General features: G+C 50.2%; 1 protein-coding gene across 2 annotated transcripts in view; it reads right to left on the bottom strand.

Moving 5' to 3' along the window:
* BOC (BOC cell adhesion associated, oncogene regulated) overlaps positions 1 to 24,363 on the bottom strand; it is a 53,765-nt gene that overhangs the window by 14,092 nt on the left and 15,310 nt on the right. For both annotated transcript variants that reach the window (XM_066340964.1, XM_066340965.1), the window contains exons 2-4: positions 8,693 to 8,860; positions 8,045 to 8,323; positions 275 to 421 (exon numbers count right to left, since the gene is read on the bottom strand). In XM_066340964.1, the coding sequence (XP_066197061.1) occupies positions 275 to 421; positions 8,045 to 8,323; positions 8,693 to 8,777 (511 nt within the window). In that variant the 5' untranslated portion in view covers positions 8,778 to 8,860. The remainder of the gene's footprint in view (positions 1 to 274; positions 422 to 8,044; positions 8,324 to 8,692; positions 8,861 to 24,363) is intronic.

The raw sequence follows: 24,363 nt of genomic DNA, 5'->3' as shown, positions 1-24,363 counted from the left end.
AAGTGGCACACAGTCACAAGACATGCTCCTGTCTGGCCTCCTGAAAGACATGCAGTGCCCTGAAGAAAAGGTGGACCAGGGGGAAAGAAAAAACCACGATGTCCCACGCAGCATGGTCATCAGGAAGACCATGCCAGGGACCCTAAGCTAACCTTTGCTCAGACAGGTGGCAAAGGGACAACGAGGCAGCAAGTAGACAGCTACTGCTGGTAAGGAAGGGTGAAACCGAGGGTCCTGCGACGAAACCTGCTGGGACAGACCCGTTTGCACTCACCTCGGGAGGCCTCCAGCCACTCCTGCTTCACACTGTAGCGGACCTGAGCCTTGGGGTGACTTTCAGGCAGGTCACAGGCAATCACAGCGGTGTTCCCTTCATCCACCTCGATCACATGCTGGCCATCGAACTTGAAATCTTTGAGATCTGCAAAGAGAGCAAAAGACAAGGTATCTCAGTGGCTTGCTAAACATCTCAGTGTCAGCTCATCCTCTCTCCATGGACTCAGGGCTGTTTCATCGTGGTGATGGCAGAAGACGGCTCTGACCCCAGCAGCTAGGGAAACTGGCTTGCTTTCACAGTTGGGGTTTTTTTCTCTACAAAATGTGTAACTTAAAAACACAGCTTCTGGAGAGACCCCCTGCTCCAGGGCTGGGAAACTGGGTGTGAAAAATCCTGGCCTGAGAGTAAAAAATAAGCCAAGTTACTGCACCACTGAAGGGCAGCCAAAAATGGTCCTTCTGCTACCTGCTATTTCACACACTGCTGCTGTCCTGGTACTGAGAGGCTGACTCTGTAGTCATAACTCAGGGAGCCCAGCCTGCTTCAAGAGTGTACACATCAGGTGAGAGGAAGTGTGTGATGTCCCCTGAGCTCCTCCCACACCTGAGAAATCAGCGTCTCTGCTCTGGGCACTCTTGCTCCCGTCAAATATCTCACAGCTGAAAGTTGGTTAACCACCATGCTTCACATGTGCCCAACCTCCAGTTAAAAGAACAGGGACCTGCAAGGAAAACCAGCTCCTCCTCTACATGGCACAGGTGCTCTTTCCCTAAAGCAGCGGTGAAAACCCCGTCCCACCACGTCCCTCTGCCCAGGCTGTGCTGGGAGTTCCCACCCTTGCCAGGCTGATGTGGGTAGCAGGACTGGAAGCACAGGAACTAAGAGGAAGGAGTACCTGACTTTTTGGGTTTTTTTCCCTGTTTTTTTAAAGCAGGAGAAGACTGTAGTGAAACCCCACAGATCTGGCAGGGCAGGGAGCATGCCAACCTGGCCTCAGCCAACTTTCCAGAGAGAAAACACGTTTCCATTCTCACTGGGCACGATGGCAGATCTTGCAAGCTTGAAGGTTTTCTCAGACAGCCTGTGTTGTGAGGGAGGGAGGTTTTGTGCCAGGACAAAAGTTGTTCATGCATTTTTACAATGCTGTACACCGGCCCAGGTGACCACTAGTGAAAACGGCACATCCCACAGTTGGTTGTTGTCACAGGTGACAGGTCACGCTGTCATATCAAGGCTCAGGTTGGTGCCTCTTCCCAGGACCCAGGGCTAACAGATCTCCTGAATGGCATACCACTAAATCTGGATGAGACCACACTTCCTTTGCAAAACCCCACTCTAAGGCAGTGTGTTGCATCTGCAGCCACGGCATGGCCACGTGCTGTTGACAGCTCCCTTGCCCCTAGAAACCCATCCCAGGACATGGCACTTGTGACCCTGGGCAGTTTGGGGAGCCAGGGGCAGCAGGAGGGCAGCAGGCAGCCTCCCTTGGCAGCCCCAGCCAGCAGAAAAATGTGGGGTTTGTTCTCTGGGAAATGCAGCAGCACCTCAAAAGCAAAAGACAACTCTGGCTCCAAGCTTCTCCCACCCACGGTCATGGAAAAGTGACATGAAATTTCTCAAGCAGACTTTCTGATTAAAGCAAGATCCTTTATGGAGTTTAAATAAAAACCAGCTCTCTTGGCAAGGCGTGGAGAAAACCTCCCCGAGCGTGGTGTGGAGGGGCTGTCGGGCGGCTGTGGGGGAAGCCAGCGGTCCCAGGCCCAGATCTGAGGGGAGGGGAGGAGGTTGAAAAGAAAAGGGGAGGTTTTGCAATGTCATAAAAATGATTTGCAATGAACATGCTTAATACTTCTGGAATTTCTTGGCACTGTTCAATTAAAAAAAATAATAAAAAGAAGGAATACGGCTGAAATTCAGAAATGTGATTAATCCTTTAAGACAAGCTGAGGAGGGGAGCCATCTTTCCACTAGATATTAAAGCCAGATGAAAGTTAACTCTTAACTTGTGAAAAGCTGGCTCACGCTCCTCCTCCAACGAAAGTTACTGCTCGGGAGGGGAAGGATGATGGATATTTTCCCCTCTTTGCTTTTTATATTTGATCAAGGAATAAAATAGTGAGAGCCACAGAAATGGAAAGAGGTGGAGAAGTGGCGAAAGCCCAGTGTCTGCCTGCCCACATTGTGCATGTTTCTCCGATCAACAAAATATAAACGAGCATCAGGAAAATTAATGTGCGCCTTGGTGGTCTGGATTCATCACAGCCAAATTAAGATTTTTGAGCCAAGGCATAGGCTCCAGCAATGCTGGCAGGGATCTGCACACACATACTTACACGAGCACGTGTACATGCACACATACCCTGAAGAGAAGGGGCCCAAGAGCCTGGAAAAAGAGCAGACCCAAGGTCCTGGCATGGCGGAGCCATCTTGAAGATAGAAAATTATGACCCTGTGCCAGGGCACCACCTGAGCTGGGCAGACATGGGGACCTCTCACATGCAGCCCCCCAGATGGTGGCTCAGCCCGCATCTCACAGCTGTGGCTGTTGCAGCTCCACAGCAGGGAGGCAGGACCTGCAGCTCTTCCTGGCTTCCCTCAGCCCAGAAGTGGGGGACAAGGGGTGAAACTGTGGCTAGAGGGGGAAAGAACAGAGGAAAGAGATCCTGGGGTGGCTGTGAGAGCAAGAACCAGGTGCCTCTGGAGAAGCAGAGTGAAACTGGCAAGGGAGAGGGGAAAAATAGCAGAACTGGGACAAACTACTTTCTCATATGCCAAGAATACAACCTTCCTGCCAAACTACTCTCCTAAATTCCTGCTTCCCTGCAGAGAACAAGACTGGTTTATTTGCCAGTGGATTTTGGCCACAGGCGATCTCAACTGCCTCGCTTGCTGCTGGTATGGGCAATGTAGAGCCATCCTGTACACCAGTGGGTCAGCCAGAGCTCGTGAGGGGTGGTCAGGGTCACCCCTGTCCCCCTCTGTACATGGGACAAGCTCCCCCATAGACATCCTGTTGCATTTGGCCCCAGCACAGCAAAACAAGAGGGCCAATGCCAAGCTGGGACAACCAGCTTGGTCCTGGGGGGTTCAAACAAGCTGCCCCTGAGTTCTGGGGGGATCATGCATGTCCTCCCCAGCAGGGAGGGATGGAGGAGAGGATGCATGCCAGGGGGATATGCACTACTTGCCCCTTCAGCTGCCCAGCCAGCAGCAGCCAGGCCCCACACCTAATATGCAATTTGCACCAGAGTCTAACAACCACTGCAGCTGGGAGAAACCACATCCCCTCTCACTGGCTGGGTTTTCCTTCTCATATGGCAGCACCCAGCGTGCCAGCCCATGTTCTTGTCCTTAAAAGACACGCCTGACCACAGTGAAGCAAGTCCTCATCTACCAGCCATTGTCCAGGAGGTGCTGTGGACAGACAGACTGAGCACTGCCAACCCCAGCTGTGCTGGGCTAAGAGGGCTTTTTCCCATCCCCCCCCTCTTTTTCCCCTTTTTTTTTTGTTTAGGAGGGAGTGCAACCAAAGGCCATTGCTTCATTACTTGTGTCCATCTGCAGCCAGCTCCGAGGCGCGATGGGGTGAACCGGGGCGCAGGGAGGGTCAGCCCTGAGCCAACTGTGCTGCTGTCACTGGGGAGGAAACCAGCTGAATCCCAGGCTGGGGGCCAAGCAGCGAGACAGACCCGATTAAATGAATGGGAGACCATAAATAACTTTGGAGAAGAAGCAATAGTAAATAAAACTATGGTCTCCAAGGTAAAAGTTCTCCCTGCCACAGAGCAGAGCGAAAGAGGGAAGAGAGGGAGCCTGAGAAGGGGAATAGGCAGGAATGGTGGAGTCCTCCAGCCTGGGGGCAGGCACCTTCTGCTATTCCCCCTCTCAGCTCTGAGAGCAGCCTAGGGCTATGGCTCTTGCTCTCCATCCAGCCAGCATCACAGGAGCCTGGGCACTGGTGCTGTCACCACCAGATTCCGGCCACCCTGCTGACACAGGCACAGCCCCACAGACTCCTGCCTACTCACACCCCCGCCACGCCTCAGCCCCACTTCCCCAACCCTGGGCCCATCTCACAGTCCTCCTCATGCTATAGCTCCACTAATTCACAAAACATCACCTGTGTTTTTCTTCTCTCCCCTGCTCACATCACGTCAGTCCCTAGGGCCTAAGCCCCTGTGCCTGCTCTGCAAATGCTTTTCCAACAGGCAGCCAGCCCCTTCCTTCCCTCCCTGCCTCCTGCCACTGCCTCCGGGGAGTATCAGCGGAGAGGCCCAGGCGAAGGAAAATGAATGGGGCTGTCTTCAGAAAGCAGCTGCAAATTCCTGGGGGACGCCCAGCCCGACCCCGTGCAGGGTCACTGCCCACAGGCACCACACGCTGGGGCCCAGCTTCCCACACGTGCTGCCACCAGGCCCAGGACTCAGGCCACACTCAGCCGTGGCACTGACGGAGGGAACAGGGCAACGAGCCTCCCTTGCCCACAGGCTTCCTGGGACACAGGGACCTGCAGTCCCACACCCCTGGCCACAGGGACACGGGAACGGGTGGAGGTCCTTTGTTGCACCCTTCGTCTGTTTTTCTGTTCTGTTTTCAAATGTCATGTCTCCCCAGGTCAGGCTTGCTGCTGTGTTTGCTACACTGATTTTCTGTGCATACAGGTGAGTGCTGTGAGCTACACAGCTCTTGCTACCTCTGCTCATCAGCTTTGCTCCAGCCCTGCACTTCAATAGTCCCTGTGAGCTCCACCAAGAGCTCCCAATCTTCAAGCCTCTGGCTGTTACAGAACCAGCCCTCAGCACCATGTCCAAGTCCCTGATGGAATTACTTGGCCCCATCAGAGCCCACTGCAGTCATGCCTTTTACATACAGCACCTCTACACAGGAGAGGGGCTGAGGCAGGGCGTTCTGGCAGGATGGCAACTTTGCTACCTAGAATCAGGCACAGAAAACATCTCTCTCTGCTCTGCAGCTGTCACTCATATGAAGACCTAAAGTTCACCTTGGAAAACCAGGAATATTCCTGTTTTATCCATACAAGGTGTCCCAAACTGCAGGGTTGGTCTTGGGCACCACAGTGATCAGCAGGTGTGACCTGCAGTGACCCGCCCTGATATGCCATGAGCTGCCAAGGTTGTGTGGAGCACTAGCTCAGCTCTAACTGGACTCAAAAGTGCCCAAGTACTGCCTGAAGTGCTGCTCCCTTTGACACTTTATGAAACCTCTCCCTTCTGCAAACCCCTCCTCCCTCCACCTCTTGGATATACAACAGTTATTTTATCTCTGCTGGAGAAATTAAAATACAAGTTTCAACCAGCTCTCTGAGCCAGAGGGAAGAGAGATGGCCTCGGCATCATCGTGCCACAGATGAGAGAAGGAGGTATCAGTCCCAGGGCTACGCTGTGGCTGCCAGCACTGCTGTGATGGTTATCTGCTACTGACTGTCAGCAAAGCACAGCAGACCCCAGGGCACTGGGCACACAGAACCTAGGGCATTCCAGAGTGTTTCCTTCAAAGAAGGCCACCTTAAAAGTTGGCCAGACGATGTTAGCTACACTCCTCAAAACTTAGCAAGTCACTTCTTCCAATGACTCCAGGTCCTCTTCCAAGATAAACCTAAGCCTTGAAAATATTTCCATCACCCTCCTTACCCACACTGCTTTCATTCGCACATTCCAGTTTTGCTTTCCCCCTGCCACCCCAAAATAATTTTTGGATGGGACTTTCAGAGGGTTTTTTTTCAGCCCAGAAGGTTATCTGGAGATGTATCAACTTCAACGCTGACCTGCCAGGGACTTTCCTCTCATCATGGTTGCCACTGAATCAGCTCTGAGCAAGGTCCTGTAGACTAGGTCTGGAGCAGGAGAGAGAGCCCAGGGCACACCTACTACCACTGCTCTCAGATTCAGTCCCACCAAGTGGTGTTCCCTGTTCTTTAAGAGCACTGCAATGCCATTGCTGCAAGCAGCCTCCAGCTCATGAGCTTAAGACTGGTTATTTGAACCCTTCCAGGTTTTCCTCCCACAGCTTCAGTCCCACACCTTTACTGGGATGTCCTATCTCTCTTCACTCACTGACTGCTGAATCTTCCCCACCTGGGTGCTCTTTGTCACCGGAGGCTATGCAGGTGTGTGGGATACAGCCTCTGCCACCCCCAGCTACCCCTGAGGACGAGGGACCCATGCAGCACAGCACAGCACAAGGGTTTTCCACAACAGATTAGTTGCTTGATCATCCAACCTCTGGCTCAAATTTTGCAAGCACCCTTGAATGGTGCTCCTGACTTCCTCCCAGAAATGCATTTGCCAAGAGAGGGACCACAGCAATGGCCAAGTCCTTCTCTTTTGCACACACATCCCGAGGTGCAATCCAGTAGGCAAAGGTGATTTGGCTCCTGGAGAGGGCTGATGCACTACTCAGTGGCTTTGATTTGTCCTGAAGGACGTGGTGGGGCCTTCTGGTGCTTTAGGACCTGTCTCCCATCCACCACTGATGCTAGACTAAAGCAGTTAGATAGTCAGACATACTTTTCCCAGGAGACAGAGCTGGTGGTGGTGGGCTGGGGTGCGAGTAAAAAAGAAAAGGGGATCAGCTAAGCAGGAGCTGATCAGGCTGAGGAGCTGTGCACACTCTACTCTACTAAATGCAAACCATGCCCTTGGTAATCCCATCCACCTCTCCCCTCCTCTCCTTCTCTCTATCAGGCCACCAGCACACACACAGCCCCCTTTCTGCTCTGGAATGCGTTCTCCGAAACTTAATCTCAGCATGGGGCTCAGGCCAAATCCCCTGACAGATTCGGCCCCATGACAACCCCCTCCCACCCTGCCTCAGAGTTCAGCAACTCTCTCCTTGCTTTCCCTGGCCTCCTCCTCCTCCCACACCCAGCCTGGCCTAAACATTTCACTCCTGATTAATGTATCACTGACAAGCCAATAGTTCTTGGCTTTAAAGCAAAGCCAGGCCCCACTTTGCACAAACATCTTCACTTCTTCATTTTCTTAAGACTTAGCCCCAAACTCCCTTTTGCTGGGAAAGATGAAGCCCTTTCTACGCTCAGGGACTGTCACTGCAAGGCAGTGGGAGCCTCCTCTGCACACACTTGCTCCACCAAACACTGCGTGGATTTCTGAGAAGGTGGGGCTCTCCACTGCTCTTTCTCAGGCGCATCCAAGTATATCACCTTCTGGAGAAATACACACAACACCTGGCTAAAACCAGGTGCTTGTAAGAAAAACCGCTCACCTAAGACACCTCTGGCCACGCACACATTTCCCAATGCCAGAGGGCAGCAGTGAGGAGCATGTAAGCTCAGGGATAGGAGCAGAGTCCTTTGCTCAGAGTTGTGTCTCAGGAAGGCAGTAAAACTTAGCACACACAGACCCTGTACAGCCAGCAGTCCTGCAGCAGCCGGGCCATCAGCACCAGCAGGTACTATTAATGAGCTCTGTCAGTAAGTCAGGAACCAGAGGATGCAGCCTGACTGTCAGGAAACCAACCACACACACAGACGCCACAGCTCAGGCATTCGCTGGTCTTGCAAAAACTTCTCCCTGCAGGACAGGTCTGCAGCCTACCACACAGGGTCAGACTGAGCCACATCATGTCAGCCAATCCACGACCAAAAATGCTACAGAAGGGCCTATGCCAAAGGAGTCACCCCTTGATGCCAGCACAAGCAAGCAAGAATGGATGAGCCTCTCAAGATGTGTGAGTGATGGCTCAAGCAAAGCAGCTCTCTTTAGTCAGAGCACTAAAGCTACTCACTAGCTAAGGTGACCACTGCAGGGACACTGGCGATGACTCCCTCGGGCACACGGGCGATGCACTGGTACCGCCCCACAGTGCGGTTGTTGAGAGCCGTGATGATGAGCTTCCCTCGCTCCACGTGGATACCCAGCACCTCGTCTGAGCCAGCCAGCTCCTTCCCGTTCAGTCTCCAGGTAAGGTTCACTCGGGGGGGGTCCACCACACACCCCAGGCTGACCGGGCCCCCAAGTTTTTGGACAATAGAAGCAGGTTGTACTGTGACCTGCAGAGATTCACCTGTACAGAGGGAAAAAATGGGAGTAAGAAAGCTCTGTGAGACTCAGCAATATAAAGGACATAGGAAAAAATCTGCTGTGCTGTACATTTTGCATTCCCCACGGCCTCTCCTTGTGTTGCACCATCCCCTTGACTCCTCACACACCCATCCTAATTTTTAGGGATCTACACTAGCCCCATTTCTTCTTGGCACCGCCTGAGAGTGATGTTCCACTCCAAATGTATCTCCTCCTCTGGAGGAGGGTTTGAACCTAGATCTTTGGTCAAGGCTACTCAGGGAACAGCAGAGAGAGGAAACTTCAGTCCTTGAGGCATGGCTATTCTAAACAGCATAGAGGCAAACAAGAATGGGTAAGAAAAGACACTCACTCAGTTTGGCGAAACAGCTGGCAGCCGCAAGCACTAGGCAAGGGATGGGAGACATGGGCCTCTTCCTTAAACGTGTCATTGCCATCCCATGTGCTGTGCCCTGGGGCACCCAGGGAAGGGTCCCATAAGCTGCCTCAGGGGGTGCAGTGGATCTGTGGCAGTGGATTCCTGTGGATGACAAGAGACATGATAGATGAAACCCCTCAGGCTTCTTCTCTCTGCTTTCCAGCCCTGCCTGGCTTCTCTAGCAACATCTCTAAACTGCCACAGGTTCACTGAGTCAGAAACTGAGGAGACTACAGACGCTGATGTAAGCATTTCTCTTCTCCAGCCTCTCCCCCAGGCACGGCTGGGAGTCTCCCAAGTCATCTCATCCTCAGTACACATGCACACAACACACTCCCCTTCCCCATTTCATACTTGGCACAGTCAATGACAGTGATGCACACCAGGCAATTTTCAGGAGCAAAACACAAACATTTCCAACAAAGTGTCACTGAAGATATCCACTGAGTGCTGCTGCCACTTCTTGGCTATGTCTGGAATATAGCCTATTTTGAACACTGAAATAAATGACCAATACAAATCCATTCTAAGAGACTCAATCTATAAAAATACTTCAGATTAACTGCTCTGCTTGAAACACACCACCTATTTTAAGTCTACACAAACCACCAGGTTCATTTTTGAAAGCATCAACTAGCCCCAAAAAACTAGAAATGTAAGGCCACCTGTCACAACCCAGGTTGCTATGTAGAGCTGCACACTGCAGCAGCTGCTTTGGAGACTCATGAACAAACACTAAAGCAGCCAAGCCAGGTCAGGGGGATTAAACACCTCAGTAGCTGTCCCAAGAAACACCTCAGATGTCAGACTGAATTCATCTTTAATCAAAGGCAACACGCTGAAGTCAAGAGGAGATTTCCCTCTACTGGCACCCTAATGCAGCTATAGGATTTTGAGCTCCCTTCAGCTCCAACACTAACATGACCTGCAAGCTCTTAAGGCACTGCAGAATTGCTCCTGTGGCAAGTCTACAAGGAAGAAGCCCAAGACCAAACCCAAAGCAGCCGTGGCAGTCAGCCCAAAGAGCAATTATACTGCCTGCTTCCCCTGCAGCAATCAGCTCATTAGCCACAACCATGCTCTGGAGCACCTGACTCTGCAGGGTAGTATTTCTTAATTTCACTGCAGTCACTGCTTGAGCCATCCCCTGCTTGAGCATGTGCTCTCCATCCCCATCTCAGTCAAAAAGAAGCCACAGGTTCCTTCAAGCATAACTCCCAAAATTAAACCTCCTAACTCCTGAAGTAAAGACTGACACATACTCCCCTTGAGATGCTTGGTGAGTTGTTCAAGGCAAGGCTGATTACTGCTAGCAAGGAAACCACAGCATTTGGGGAAACATAACCAAGCTACTCTCAAATGACTTTGCTTGGCTTTTGGTGACAGCAAAGGTGCAAAAGTGCAGCACAGGGCAACTTCCATGGCCAGCCATGCTGAGGTCCAAATCATGACAGCAAGAATCCAGCAGGCTAGGTTGAACACCTCTCTGCAAATTGGGCTGTCCCTCTGACGGCCTCACAAGCTGTCCCTTTTCCCCTCACATCCCAGTGCCCTGCTTGAAGGAGAAGTTATGGAAGAGACATCCATATAAAGCTGAGAAGAGAGAAGAAAAGCCTCCTCTGAGCTGGTGATTTCAAAAGGAAGAAACACTAAGTAAAGTGACATGCTGCTGGAGTTTTGGAAAGGCCACAAAGAGCATCTTTGCATGTCCCTCTGCAGACCAGTACGATTTCAGTGCACTGGCTGGCCCACCAGGCTCTATACAAGGCAGCTCTTTCAGGAGTTACAAAGTCATGGGTAGAGTGGCTGTGAGGCCGAGGATGACAAGCCCTGCTGAGAGGCAGAGTAAATTAAGTCAAGCTTGGCACAGCCCAATGTGGCTTCCAGGCATCCAGAAGCATGGACAGAGCTCAGACATTGGGCATATCCTGAAGGCACCCAGAGAGAACAGTTAGGCCACACTCCAGCTACTCCAGGCCACAGCCCCATCGCATGTGAAAATGCCTGTGGGTAATCTCCAGTGCCAGAAAGATAAGACAGCAATTTCCATCCCACACACCTCATCCTTCTTGGCATTCACTCTCCTCACCTGAGAGGAGTCTCAAAAATTCCCCCACCAACCAGTGCATAGTGTACAAGACACTTTAGTGATTGACCTGGGGACGCATCTGAGTTGCTCAAGTTTATTTCTACACATAAGACCAAAACACCCTCCACTATGCCACAGCCACCATGGCAAGTCACCACTGATGATGGCTGTGAGTGCCCTGGTCTGTCCATACCAGAACACGCAGTGTTGACACCAGTGCTGATGCACAAGGTCCCACTACTTACACTTGTCTGGAAAAGACTTGGAGGTAGTTCAGGCTTAAAAACACCTCACACTCTAAGGTTTACTGGAGATAGAAAGCTTTTCACTGATGTAGAAGAGACATTTTGGGGTAGGACTTACTGTCTGGTTCCTCAGTGCTGGAAGCCTATGGAACAAAGCTGACTCATTCCCCCTGTGTGGATAGGTTTGGCAGCAGGATGGAAAAATGTTGGATGGAAAGGAGATGCTCCCTGGAGCCCAGGCTGAGGGAAGGGATAGGCAAAGACATTCCCAAACAGACCTCCCTGCAGCTCTGTGTCCCACAGAGCCTCTGGCCAGAAGGGCAAAGCCAAAGGCACAGAACTGTGCATGAGACCCTTCGTGAGCTAGGACCACCCAGGCACATCACTGTGATGTGCTGTGCTGGCTGCTCCCAGGTCTGTGAAAAGATGAAGAGCAATAGGTGGGGAGAAAAAAAGGGGAGCTCAAAAAATTTGGCCACAGCACTGGGCAGATTGAACAGTATTGAGCAGAGAATGGGGAGAGAAGGTATGTTGCAACAAGTGTATGTATGGTACCTCCCCAAACCTCCAGGCAAGAGTACCAGCTCTAAATAGGGACATGTGGCCATTTCTTTCACAGCTGAGTGAAGTACAAAAAGTAAATGGCCAGCATAAAAATAATGAGGAAAATGAATGAAAACATCAATTCCAAAAGAACTATTAGGATCCAGGGCCAGATTTTGAAATTCTCAGCTTCCACAATTGAAGCCAGATTTTCAAAAGCATTCAGTTCTTGACATGCTGAGCTCTCCTGAATAGACAACCAACTTATTTCGATGCCTAAATGGGAGCTGACCTCTTTTGAAAATGCTGCCCTTAAGCAGCCTGCAATAGTGCAAAGCAAGGAACTTTATTAATCAGGCAGCTTTCGATCTGCCTCGTGTCCCTGCCAGCAGCACCAGAATGGACTGCAGTGGGAGAGGAGTCAGAGGCGGGGAGTGGAGGAGACCTCAGGCACTCCAGCTGACTTCCCAGAGGTGGTGGTCCCAGGCAGGGGCTGCAGGGCTGCTGCACGACACGGTCCTGCTCTGCTGCCTGCCCTCCCCAAGGCAGGTACCTTTTGAGGTGCCCCTGCTTGTCAACACTTCTGGAGCCACCAACAAGATCAGCCTTGACAGCTCCTGCTTAATCGCTATCTCGGAAAAGAACGAGTTAAAGTACTTTAAAGAGCTTCAAGAGGGAGGGAAAAGAAAAAAAAAATTATTTGTTTATTTAAAATTCTTTCCTGCCAGGTTAAAATAACAATTTCCTGTCGATGGAGCTCTAAGTCCCTTTCAGACAGCCCAGTAAATCAAAAGAGGGGCCATTAAGAGAACAAAATTAAGGAGAGCTTAATCAGTGACGGAGGGGTGTAAAATCTGTCGGCTCGGCTTCCCAGCACACACCCAAGGGCAGCTGTGCCGCGGCGATGGAGGGCTCTGTAAAGGCAGCCGAGCGAGAGAGGAAAACCAGAGGTAAGGATATAACAGGGCAGAAAAGCCCGCGCCTGCGCGGGGAGGGTGACAAAAAGCTCGAAAAGAAAAAGGGATTTGAATTAAGTCCAGCCCGCAGGAGAGGTGTTCGCCGATTAGAAACTGAAGGTTTTACTGAGGAAATGCAGCTCACAGCCCCAAGCCCCCTCCTGCTTAATAAGGGCCAAGCAAGCAGCCCGTTACTCCCACACTGCCTGTCATTTACAAGGCTCCGAAATAGGAACCAGCCCGTGCCCCAGCTCCGGGGCGCATCCCCGCGGCACATCCCGGCCCCACCGGGAATGGACTGCGGGAATGCACAGGCACACCGGGAGCCGGGCAAAGACACACGGCAGTGGGCCGGGCAGAGGGACCTTGGGAACTTCTTCCTCCAAGGGACGAACAGTGGGAAGGCGTGGGGACTGCTCTGCACCGAGGGAAAGGCTGCGGCAACTTCAGTCCAGCTACCAGCTGGGGACACCCTGGGTGACTCCGGAGAATCCACTGCAGCTGCTCTCTGTTTCCAGCAGGTCAAGTAGGGACAGGGATACTCACAGCTCTCTGTCACACATTGGGACTTCAGCTTTTCAGAAAAAGCAATGTCTTACACAGTATTATGAGCCAATTTTACTTGTAATCATTAGTTTTTAATACAAGACAGTACTCTTTTTCCTGCATAAAGCAAAAAACACTGAAAAAGAGAATGCGAAAGAGGGAAGAGCAGCAGTACCCCTCTGTTTTACAAATTGGGAAATCTGAAGGCTAGAAGACGAAGCCAACCTGGCCCAAGGTTATCCAGTAAAGCACTGGCAGGTAGAGCTGGAAATCAAAAGCTCTCTGGAACCTCCATTCCACCAAGCAGGCTGTTCTTGGATCCCAAATATTTTCCATCTCCTCTGAAAAATCCCACTCTATAACTGTATAATCCTCTAGCCACAAAAATACTGTCCAGGTGACATACCTGAGCAGATCAGCTGCCAAGTCCCTGCATGATTCCTGGGCATGGACAGCAATCTGGGCATCCCTGACTGCTTCTCCTCAACCCATCAAACAGGTAACATCCCATAGGGCAAGATTAACCTCTACCCAACCTCCATCTCCATGTCAAAGTATTAATTTCATGCTGTTCAGTTATGCTCATGTTCTCTGAAAGGGTTTGGGAAAAGGACAGGTTGGTGCAGGACAGAAGCTCCCCCCCTCCCAGGGAACAGCACGGGCAGCTGATGCTGCCATAGGGAGTGACAGGATCCCAAATGGGAAGCGGATGCTATCAGGAGAGGGCAGAAAGGCAAAACCCAATGCTACACCACCACGTTTGAAGTCAAGAGGTAGCACAGTGTTTGTGGAAACAGGGATAAAAGCTTGCCTGTTTTTCCCTCTGTAGCACTGAGCGCTGCTGATTTCAGAGTGCATTAGCTCTTTTAACATAGCCCTTGACTAACTGTATGAGGGGGTCCCCTCCTCCCTTTTTAGAAGTGATTAGGCAAGAAAGACTCTCTTAGTGCCTGCTTGTGAGCTCAGAGAGTCCTTCAAAAGGCCACAAGAAAGCAAGCCTGGGATAAATTCATGCTCATACTCAGAAGAAAAATATTCAGAATAAAACCTGGCATGGCACAACTGCCACAAATCAGTGAATTTTCCTCAAAACTGCAACTGGATGACCCTAAAAAAGAACCACCATTTTAATTCAAGCAAGTCCTGAGCAACAGACACCTCTTTAAAATATAAACTAAACTTGCAGATAAACCATCACTTTTCCTTGAACAGAACTGCTCGTGCAAACCAAACCAGCAACAAACCAAACATGCAAACATCTCTGTAACTTTTTGTCTTCCTCAAGATGAAGCTACTTCCTCGAGCAGTTCCTTTTCACAACAGCCTGCAGCATCACCAGGGAGAGGACTGGACATGCTGGCTTTGAATTAGCAACAGGATGCAAAGCCTTCTCACAGCCTGTCTGACTTTTGCTCATATCCCTGAGGACCCAATGCCTGCAGTTTCTGGCACCTCTCCATCCAACAGCTCCTCTGAACTGAGCGCCACTTTCCAGCCGGCATTGATCACGGCTGACTGCTGAGACCTAGCAAACCCCCCCACGTTGGCATTTCATCAGCCAGCAAGCGTGAGGCTGCTGGAAGGGCGAAATGCCACCCTCATACCTGCTATGGTGACCAGTGTCACCATGGGGGTGGCACTGCAGTGAGCGTGCAGCATCTTGGGTGCTGCCTGTGGAGTGGTGGTCCCAGGGTGGGACCTTCCAGCTGGGCACAGCTCTGGTGCAGGCAGGCCACGGATGCAAGGATGGCCTTGCCCCACGAGAAACATGTCCTTTTTTCCACAGCTACCAGAAGAGAAGCCCTGTGCTAAAACAGAGTATACACTCTGGCTTTTGCTGCCCCTTGGTGTGCCCTGAAAGCAGCTCCGGTCCTTGAAAAGACAAGGCTAAAGTGTAAGGAAAAAAGAAAACCCACGTCCTTTCTTCAATATCATGCTCCCCCCGTGCCCTAGACACTTAATTTCCCTCCTTCTCCCCCCACCTCCCGGCTTCCCCCTCCATTCTGAGTAAATTCAATTTGACAACCCTGCTAATTGGATAAACGCTGCTCCCTACGCTCCTTTAAGGCTGCCTGCTTTTCTCTCCTTGTTTTTGGAGGGCGATTGTGGCTGTTCTTTAACATGAATTCCATCTGCTTTATTTCTCCTCTGCCCATTCAAGACCCCTCCTGAATATGTATGAGGGGCTGCGCGCCCCCACCTCCTTTCTCCTCCATCCCACCTCCCTCCCTCATCACCCCCCACCCCTCTCCCTGCCCTCTCCCATTGCCCGGGACAATAACCCCCCAAATGCCCCCTTCTCCCACCCGGGCCCTTTTTGCTTTAGATAAACACAGGCAGTGTCAAGTGTGAGGAGGGGGGGGGAAGGATGGGGTTCAACTGCCAGTCAAGCCTCGGGTCCTCAATGAAGCCCGGAGGCCTACCCTAATCTGCTGCATGCTTGCCATATGGGAGCTGTGTTGCCCTGGGAAACACTAACAGGCAGAACGGAGCTTAATAGAGTCCATATTCATTGTAATGCAGTGAAATGGCTCGAGGGACTATTGCCCCTTGGGTCTGTTTTCATTCTTCTGTTCCCCCTCTTTCTTTTCTCTCTCTCTCTTTTTTTATTTTTTTTAATAAATTTTTTCTCCCCCTCCCTTTTTCCCGGTTTTTTTTGTTTTTTGTTTTTTTGGGTTTTTTTTTTTTTCCTCCCCCCTTCTTCTTTCTTCCTTTCAAAAGCACGAAGTCCCTGGAGAGCTCTAATCTGGAGAGGCTGGGGGCTCCCCGAAGGGCTGGCCAGCCGATGGGGCAGGAGCGGCAGGGGGAAGGGAGAGGGTGGAGGTGGTCGGGGAGGCGAAGGAGAGGTGGAGGGCAAGAGGAAAGTAGTAACTAATAAGCATGCAGCCGGCCAGCTGTCAAGATGCTGACAGTACTGCTCCGGGTGCAAAGAGCCCGACAGCCAGCGCTGGCACGGAGCTGGCGCACGGTCCTCCCGGGAAGCGCCTGCCTCCCCTGAGAGTCTCCCCGAACGCGGCACAAGCGAAGAAAAAAAGAAAAAAAAAAGGCGCAGATGGAGCGTGCTGCACAGCCTCTTCAGAAACAAAGTGCACCTAGGAAACAGATGTTGTTGCTGCAACAAGCCTGGAACTACTGGCTGCTCTCTGGCTCCTTCTCCCAAGTGTGTGCAGGGAGAAAGTGGCCCCGCAGCAGCTGCCGGGGCTGCCCCCCAGGCTGGGACACGCTGCCTCTCCAACCAAAACCTTTCAGTCTAGCTTCACTCCCAGACTGGGAGAGCTGCCACAGTTTTAGAAGAACTTTTCCCCTGCACTCTCCATCCTTCTCATTCGTGATCCACCTGTAGACTCCCCTGCCTCGCAGCTAAGGTCCCAGTTTAGAGAGCTGAGGAATCCTGAAGGGAGTGTGTACATCCACAGCACTTACAGAAGGGTGCAGGTCCTGCATTCAGGGGCTTGATCTTCAAATGTCAGAGAACCAGCAGAATTGCTGCTATCAAGGTCATGCAATCTCAAGGGCCCACAGAGGGGCAGCTCAACATACTTGCTTGCCAAGGCAAGGAATAAAGGGTTAGGAGGACCCCCTTGAAAACCACATCAATGTAGTCACACGCAATGAGTTATCTGCTCTGGAGTGTTTTCAGTATTCCTCACAGCTGCTACAAACGCAGCTGCTGATGGTGCAGCAGCAAAGCTTTTTTGAGGCTTTGCTATGAGACAATGCCGAATCTTCACAGTAAGAAATAGTTCAGAGGAAGCAGGAAAGAGGTCACCCACTGATACCAGTATGATGTAAAAACCTTCAGTCTTAGAAGGGATTAAGTGCACTGTATTACTGGCCTGAAGCATTCTATCTCTTGCCATATGAAAACAATACTCACTTTATCATCCCCATCACAACTAAAGCCAGAGATCAGTGTCAATGCAGTCAGCGCTGCAGGCAGATGCTGTACTAAACAGAGGGAGAACAAACCCATGTTCTCTAGGCTTCATACCATAGGGTAGGAGACTTAGTTACTTTAGGATGCTTGATACAAACACTAAAGAAACTACCTGTCCATACCTTTTTGCTCTTTGGACAAAGAGGAAAAGCATGTAACAGAGAGCTGGGAATAAGTGAGAGTGTACTTCCGGGCGAGAAAAGCCCAGGGAATGGCTCTGCTGGCAGTGGGACCCAGAGGATGCAGCTGGCTCTGGTCTGGCCTCCACCATGCTGAATCCTACATCAACATGAGCCATGCCTCAGGTTGCTTCCTCCCTGTAAACAGCTGCAGCGGAGGAGGGCGCAGGGAGTGACGGGCAGTTCCCACCAGGAGCTGTCATCACACAGGCACAGATGTGCCTGTGGCTAGTTTACATTACTCAGGGCACTGCTTTTGTTTTTTCCCTTCTCATCCTTTGCAAACAAAAAAACCCCAAACCTTGAAATCTGATGTTGAGAGTCTAATTGCCTGCTGGGTTAGGGAGAGGTCAGAGAGAAGGCAGGCCTGGCAGACATAGGGGAAGTGATGCCGGGCAAAAGCTCTCAGAGACACTAAAGGGAAGTGTGGAATACAGGTGACAGAAAAGAAAAAGCAGGAAAATTAAATTTACATGAGAGGGTCAAGAAAGAAGAAATAGAGGAGTTGGGATTTTGGGAGATTTCCTTACGTTGTGTTTGTCCCCACTGCTACAGGGCAAGGATGTGGCAAAGCCACAGCTCACCTGCCACATGTGTATCCAGGCCCAAGTCCTTGTCCTGTTTTCCTCTCAGCAGGGGTTGTCACCTCACACTATCACCTCTCAAGCAACTCTCTCTCCCCAGGTGACACTCTTCCACTTAATTTAAATGTGGCCTGCTCAGAACAGCAGGAAAACCACTCCTGCTTTACACCTCTTCTGTCTAACACAAAAGCTTAATCAACAGATACACTTTCACAGTATACCTTGGTCCCATTGCAACAGCATTTTTCCATGGGGATCCTGAAGAGGATGCTCTTCTCCAAAGCTGTTTTCACTCTGCATCGCTTCCCCAGCAGCTCTTGGGGAACATCCACAGCCAACTCTCACTCCCCAACTACAGGACATCAAGATGTTGACCAGAACAACCTTTTTGCCAATGACGTGGCAGCAACACTAAAAACACCCCAAATCCTAGGCTACCTAATATCACCCTGTGGTCTTTCTGCAGCCAGAGCAGTGGTCAAGAATGGGAAGGAAGACCACAAATCATTGCAAAGGTGTGACATGGAGTGCCCTGAAAAGACCCATCTCCATTTCATTGTTTCTGTCACGTGATGGGGTCAAGCTTTCAACAGGACAGACAATAAATATCCCAGCATCCATTCATGCTGGTAACCACCAGCTGAAACACTCCTCTCTCTGTATAATATAAACCAAAGCACAGAGGAGTGGTGGGCAAGCCCCACCAGTCAGCCTCTGCATGGAGCACACTAGGAGTGCTCGGGGAGCAAACACATTTCAGTGTCTGTCAGCTATGGCCACCTGCAAACTGAGACTCAGAAGCTCTTGTTCACAGAGTAGATCACAAGCCAGAGACAGCAGCTATGGATGCTCTTTAAGAACACCTTCATAATGCTTAAACATGAGCCTACCTTTAAGTATCAAACTAAAAAAAAAAAAAAAAATCTAAATAATCTTTGTCTAGGAACAATAGAAAAATCTTGTCCATGTCAAATTAGAAACAGTAATAGAGTGAAACAAAGACATGAATAAAAAAACCCTAAACCACAAACCAGAAAAGACCACAGAAACTGCCAGTGACACTGTTAAGTCTTCCTTGGGGAAAGCTGCTATGGGGAAATTTTCCTGTTGGTAGAGCAAAGACTAGGGTAGCTTTCCTAGGCTCTGAACCTTCTTCCAGTGCGTACTTGCAGAGCAAGGGTGCCTACAATTGTTGCAGTAAAAAACCAACCAAGCTTATCATAAACATAAGCCAGTGGCACAGGAGAAATACCTGCTAAAACAATGCATCCTCTGGATTATAACAGAGGCCTTGATTCTACTGCCATCAAAATCAGCCTGATCTTTGCCATGACTTCAATGGGAGCAGGCCCAGAAACTGCATTAACAAGCACAAGGCTAGTTTAACACAGTTGACATCAAAATCCAGAAGAGCACACAAAAGAGACAGGACAAAGTACTTGCCAGTAACGTCAATACAAAGTTTAATCCCCAGATGGCTGGCTTTAGAGACATCCCCATCACCACCATAAAGAGAAACTGCCTTCTAGTTTGCACTCCTTTCAGCAGTGACTTGTCGCTGGGATGCAAAAGAACACAAGCCCATTTTTCTTGTCCTTTGAAGATGGTATTTAAAAGTTGGAGATTTTTTTTTCTTTCATAAATTTGGGAATAAATGGGAGTTTTTACTCTCCATAGCTGTCACTAAATTGCTTTTCACTAACAATAATAATTTTTGTTATGGGAGCAGGTCAAAAGCCTCTAGAACTCTCTGCTAGGATAAATTTCCCCTGGAAGACATGTCACTACTCCAAAAAACACAAGAGGAAGCTCAAGGCTAGCAAAACAAAGGGACAGAAAGGACTGTCCATAGAAAATGCTCTGGCTTAAGGTGGGGTGTGGGGATTAGTGGAGAGTGCCAGAACCCAGATGGGCTGGGCCAGAGCCCTACTTTGTGCCATGATCAGCAGCTGCCACGCTGCACCAAAACCCCATGGGGCCCACCCTGCAGTGAAAAATCATGGGGGACACACTCACAGTGGGGTCTCAAGAATGGGTGACAAATTTCCCTCTCCCCAGAGATGAAGAGGAGAAGGTTGAATTGTTCAGGTTTTTTTAAAGGTTGTGTTTGCAGATGATTTGCCCCATTTATCATCACAACAATAAACACACCTTTCCAAAAGTGATGGTCCTGTTGAGGACAGTGAGCCAAACAGTGAAGCAAGACATCAGGTCGCCCTGCACAGACAGATGGGCAGGGCTGGCATATGGTTTCTCTCTGTCGACAAGGGGATGCTCCCTAACAGAAGGATGGCAAAATGCTGCTGCCTCAACGCCTGGGAAGGGAGACTCACCTGCCCGTGCCCCGGCCAGCTCTGAGGACACACTGGCAAATGCCACAGCCAGGCTTGTCCACCAGCAGTGCTGAGCAAAGCACAGCCCTGCCACCGGCTCCCCACTTGTCACTGCTGCCCACTGGCACTCAAACCCATGCCAAAAGCCCTCCCCAGGCCTTTCACACAACAAGCATCAGCAGCAATTCCAGCTGCAAAGTTTGCTTTCCTTGACGCACAGTTTACTTTCTCCATTCCTCCGCATCCCACCCCTGCCACTTACCCCTCACTCCAAAAAGGCTCTCTCAAACAGGCTTAAGCTTTAAACAAATAAGGGCTTGGCAAGCAGCAGCCTGCTCCCGTTTCCCCCCCCAGCAGCCCTGCTCTCCCCCCGCTGCTGTGGCGAAAGCAGAGCTGGCGAGCGCCGCGCAGGCATAGAAAACAAACACGTGGAGCAGAGCCAGCTGCGAAGTTGGATTTGGCATAGTGTGTTTGCAGAATGAATAAAAGCACATGGGAGAAGGGGGACAGAGTGGAGAGCCGGGGGTGCCCTGGGCTCCAGGGGAGATCCTGACTCCATTACAAAGCCCTGGCACAGCCCTGCTGGAGGGTCTTGTACCCTGAGTGGAAGTGGAGGGGGGGGAAAAGTCCTACAGCCACATTTCCTGAGCTAGTTAGCATCACACTTCCCCACCCCTTTCCTAGTGAGCTGGACTGTTTTTCAATGCACTTGCCACCCCTCCCGTGCGAAAACTAGTGTGTTCTGACACAACACGTGAAAAAGAAATGCACTTTTACCCCCCTGGGCATGCAATTCTCCCCTCTTTCTTAGGGTTTTTATTTCCCATGCACATTATGCCCCAGGGCCCCATAGCATAGGAAACCCCGACCCAACTGTCCCATCACCTTGGCTGAGATAACATATGTTGAAGGTCAACCTTTACACAAATCCCCCTCCTAACTGTCCCTTTCTGGAAGGGTTTCAGACAAAATATCCCTCCTCTTAAACCCCACCTCCCAGGGGATGTCAGCTTGGGTATTATTTATTATTCTGCCCTCAATCAGTCTGGTCTAGCCATAGGAATGGCACTGGAAGGCTTTAGGAACAGACCACCTATGGCCTTACATCAACACTGGATCCATGAGAGTTTTCCTCCCTCTTGCAGTCATCTCCAAGCAAAATGAAACAGAAACACATGCACTCTGCCTGGTTTGGGGCAGAATCGAGCGATTTGACGTGGTTTGCTTGTGGTTTCCACCCAAAACCATAAACCAGCCCCGGTTTGCTTGGAAGGTCCTCAGCTGTGTTTGGAGGCTGTAAGAAAAGCAGCAGTGTCCTACCTGGTCTTGGACCCTGTCCAGAACAGGCCAGCAGCTGGATGGATTAACAGCCCAGCCTGACCACCCAGACACCTGCAGACATGTTTTCACAAGTCTCATTACCACCCCTGAAACACAGTAAGGACTTTACCCTCTCTGGGGCAGCCGCGAACACTTGTCCCTCAGCATCGCTCCAAACCACCAAACTGACGACAAGAGACAGTATTTAGATAGTTTTCTTCCTGAGAATTACATTATGGACCCTGGATCACAGCCAAGGAAGGTAACTTACCTTGGAGAAATATTGCCATTGCTTTTTTGTTCTTGGGTGGAATTTACTGAGACACCAAATAAAGCCATGGATCACTGCAAATAAAGCATTGCTCAAAACCAACCATCCCGCTCCAACTTCTTTCCCTTTTCGAAGCAAATTGGCAAGACAGAGAGAGATAGAAACTCAGAGTCTTGGAGGTTATGACATCACATTTCTGGAATTGCCTCTTCCATTGGACAAAATATACCCCTACCCTGTGTCTCAGCTTTCCAGGCTGCAAAAACAGGAACACCAAACTCCAGCTGGTACAAGCAGCAACGAGATGAACATGACTCAGACAATTTCAGATTCTCTCATGAAAGGTGCTAGACAGGTATGTGGTGTTATTATCTGTACTGCTTCCTGGTAGCCCCAGGATTTTTGGATTAGTAAAATACAGATGTCAGCATTTTGGGAATGCTGCCTCCATAACTGAACCAAGCAGGGAGGGGCATGCTGATTGCAACAAGGGGAAAATATGAATTTGCACCACACACAAAATATTGTGGTTAAGGGAGACAGAGAGATACCACTGACAACAGAGAACAGGATAATTCATTGGGGTTTGTTAGACTACACTTTGTGTAATCAGAGACTGCGGGGAAAGTGTTTGTCAAGCAAACATTCAAACATCTAGCTGCCAAGAATTAAGTAAACAGAGAAGGAGAAGTAGCAGAGACAATGTGGCATCATTTGCAAATACCCCATGATCAGCACTCACAGGCCAACTGAGCCCATCAGCAGGCACTAGTGAAGTCAAGGGGATGAACTACTGCAGGAAGACCCACCACCAGGCAGGACAAACAATGAGCAATTCACACCTTCGAAATGTTTTCACCCAGAACAGGATTTGCAGAACTGGCAGGTGTGAGTACAGCAGTCTGTATGGGTTCAGTGGACACCTTCCTGCACCACACACATGCAGCCACCTGGGCAAGTGAAATAAAGCCAAAGTCCGGGCTGAAAGGAGTCCTCTGAGATAGTGTGCAATACCCAACAGTTCTGGTACCATGCACTGAAGTCCCACTATACCTAAAAGCCTGCAGTGGTACTTACTGTGCTTATGGAGCAGCCAGAGACCAGGGCCAAAGATCAGAGGGCAAGCCAGCTGATCCCAGCCCTGAAGCCCAGGGTGCCCAGTGGCAATTGGGCAAGTGAGGGGGAACACTGGTCTCTGCTTCCCACCCAAGTGCCTATCCATCAATCAGTGCTTCCCTCCCATGGTTCACAAGACTGCTGGAGAGGGTACCTGGATGACTTAAGGGATCCAAGAAAATGAATGAAAAATATGCAAGTTTAGACACGCCGTGCAGTAAGACATGCACACAGAATTTCTAACCTGGTCTGCTGGGGAAGCATTTCTAACCTGGTCTACGGGGAAGCATTCAAGATTGAGCATGTCAAAAATAAAGCTGAAACCCATCATCTTACCATCCATCTCACACATTCATCTTTTGCTTACACGCCCCTATTCTTCTACACCTCATCTCAACAATGACACCTGAGTGGCATTATACTAATTTCCTATAGATCAGACCTCTCTTGGCTGTCTAAAAGAAGTGTAAGAGACAGGGCATGTTTCAAGGCCAGCACTGGATGCATCACTTCTCTGTCAGTCACTGGCCATGACTTCACCCACAAAAGTGTGGGTATAACCATCCCTTGGCATGTTTGTGGCCAGCTGCATTCTGCCCCAGCAATCAAAGACTCTCATGCTGCATCTGAAGGTGCTGGGAAGACGAAGTCTGTGGTTCTGCAGCCCAAAATTACTGACACCTTTGTACCTAGACTGTGTTTATGTTCAAGAGGTTCATGAGGGGGCTAGGAAAGTTGTCATCCTCCTAGCCAGAGAAGAAGGACTGTTAGAAATCCAAGAGGCTAGAGAGGCTGCTGGTCCTAAAGAAAAAGAGGCTTGCAGGTTTAGTTGAGGTGGACAGTGACTCTGTCTGAGTTGACACAAAAGGACTTGATGCAATTTACGCACACAGCATTGGTGCCCTCCAACTCTGAGGGAAGAGGGTGGCCTTCCACAGGAGAATCCCATCCAGATTTAAAAGGCTGAACCTCCATACCAAGAAACAGTCCAGTACCACAGATAAAAACCCTTAAGGTTTTTTCATCAGGAAATAAATTACCTCCTCTAGAGTCTTGACGTAAGTGCTCCAAGTACTTACAACCTGGAAGAGATATTAATGACGAGGGAGAGCTGCTTTAATTTTCCCTTCTCTGCTCCCCTCCTGTATCCTCACTCTCAATTTGCTAATGTGCAACAGCCCTTGGGCAGTGAAATCAGCAGCATACACACACGACACAAGATTTAAGACCAAGGAGCTATAAATATGGCAGTAAATACATGCCTATAGAGGTTTTCCACTCCCCATACCTTACAAACTTGCAGTTTTCTCACATGGGAGACTGAATCAAAACAGAGAGAAGGAACCAGTGCTGTGACCAGCCAGTAGTCCACAGCAAAAACACAAGCTACCTGGGGCTTGCTGCTACTGCAGTCCCAGCAGTGCAGGGCTCCTTTGGTCACAGGACAAGGTGTTTCCCAAGCTTCCTAAGGCAAAAGTGCTCCCTG

The sequence above is a fragment of the Sylvia atricapilla genome, chromosome 2, assembly GCF_009819655.1.
Source record: "Sylvia atricapilla isolate bSylAtr1 chromosome 2, bSylAtr1.pri, whole genome shotgun sequence".
Classification (NCBI taxonomy): Eukaryota; Metazoa; Chordata; class Aves; order Passeriformes; family Sylviidae; genus Sylvia; species Sylvia atricapilla.
This window is presented reverse-complemented; position numbering and strand designations above follow the sequence as displayed.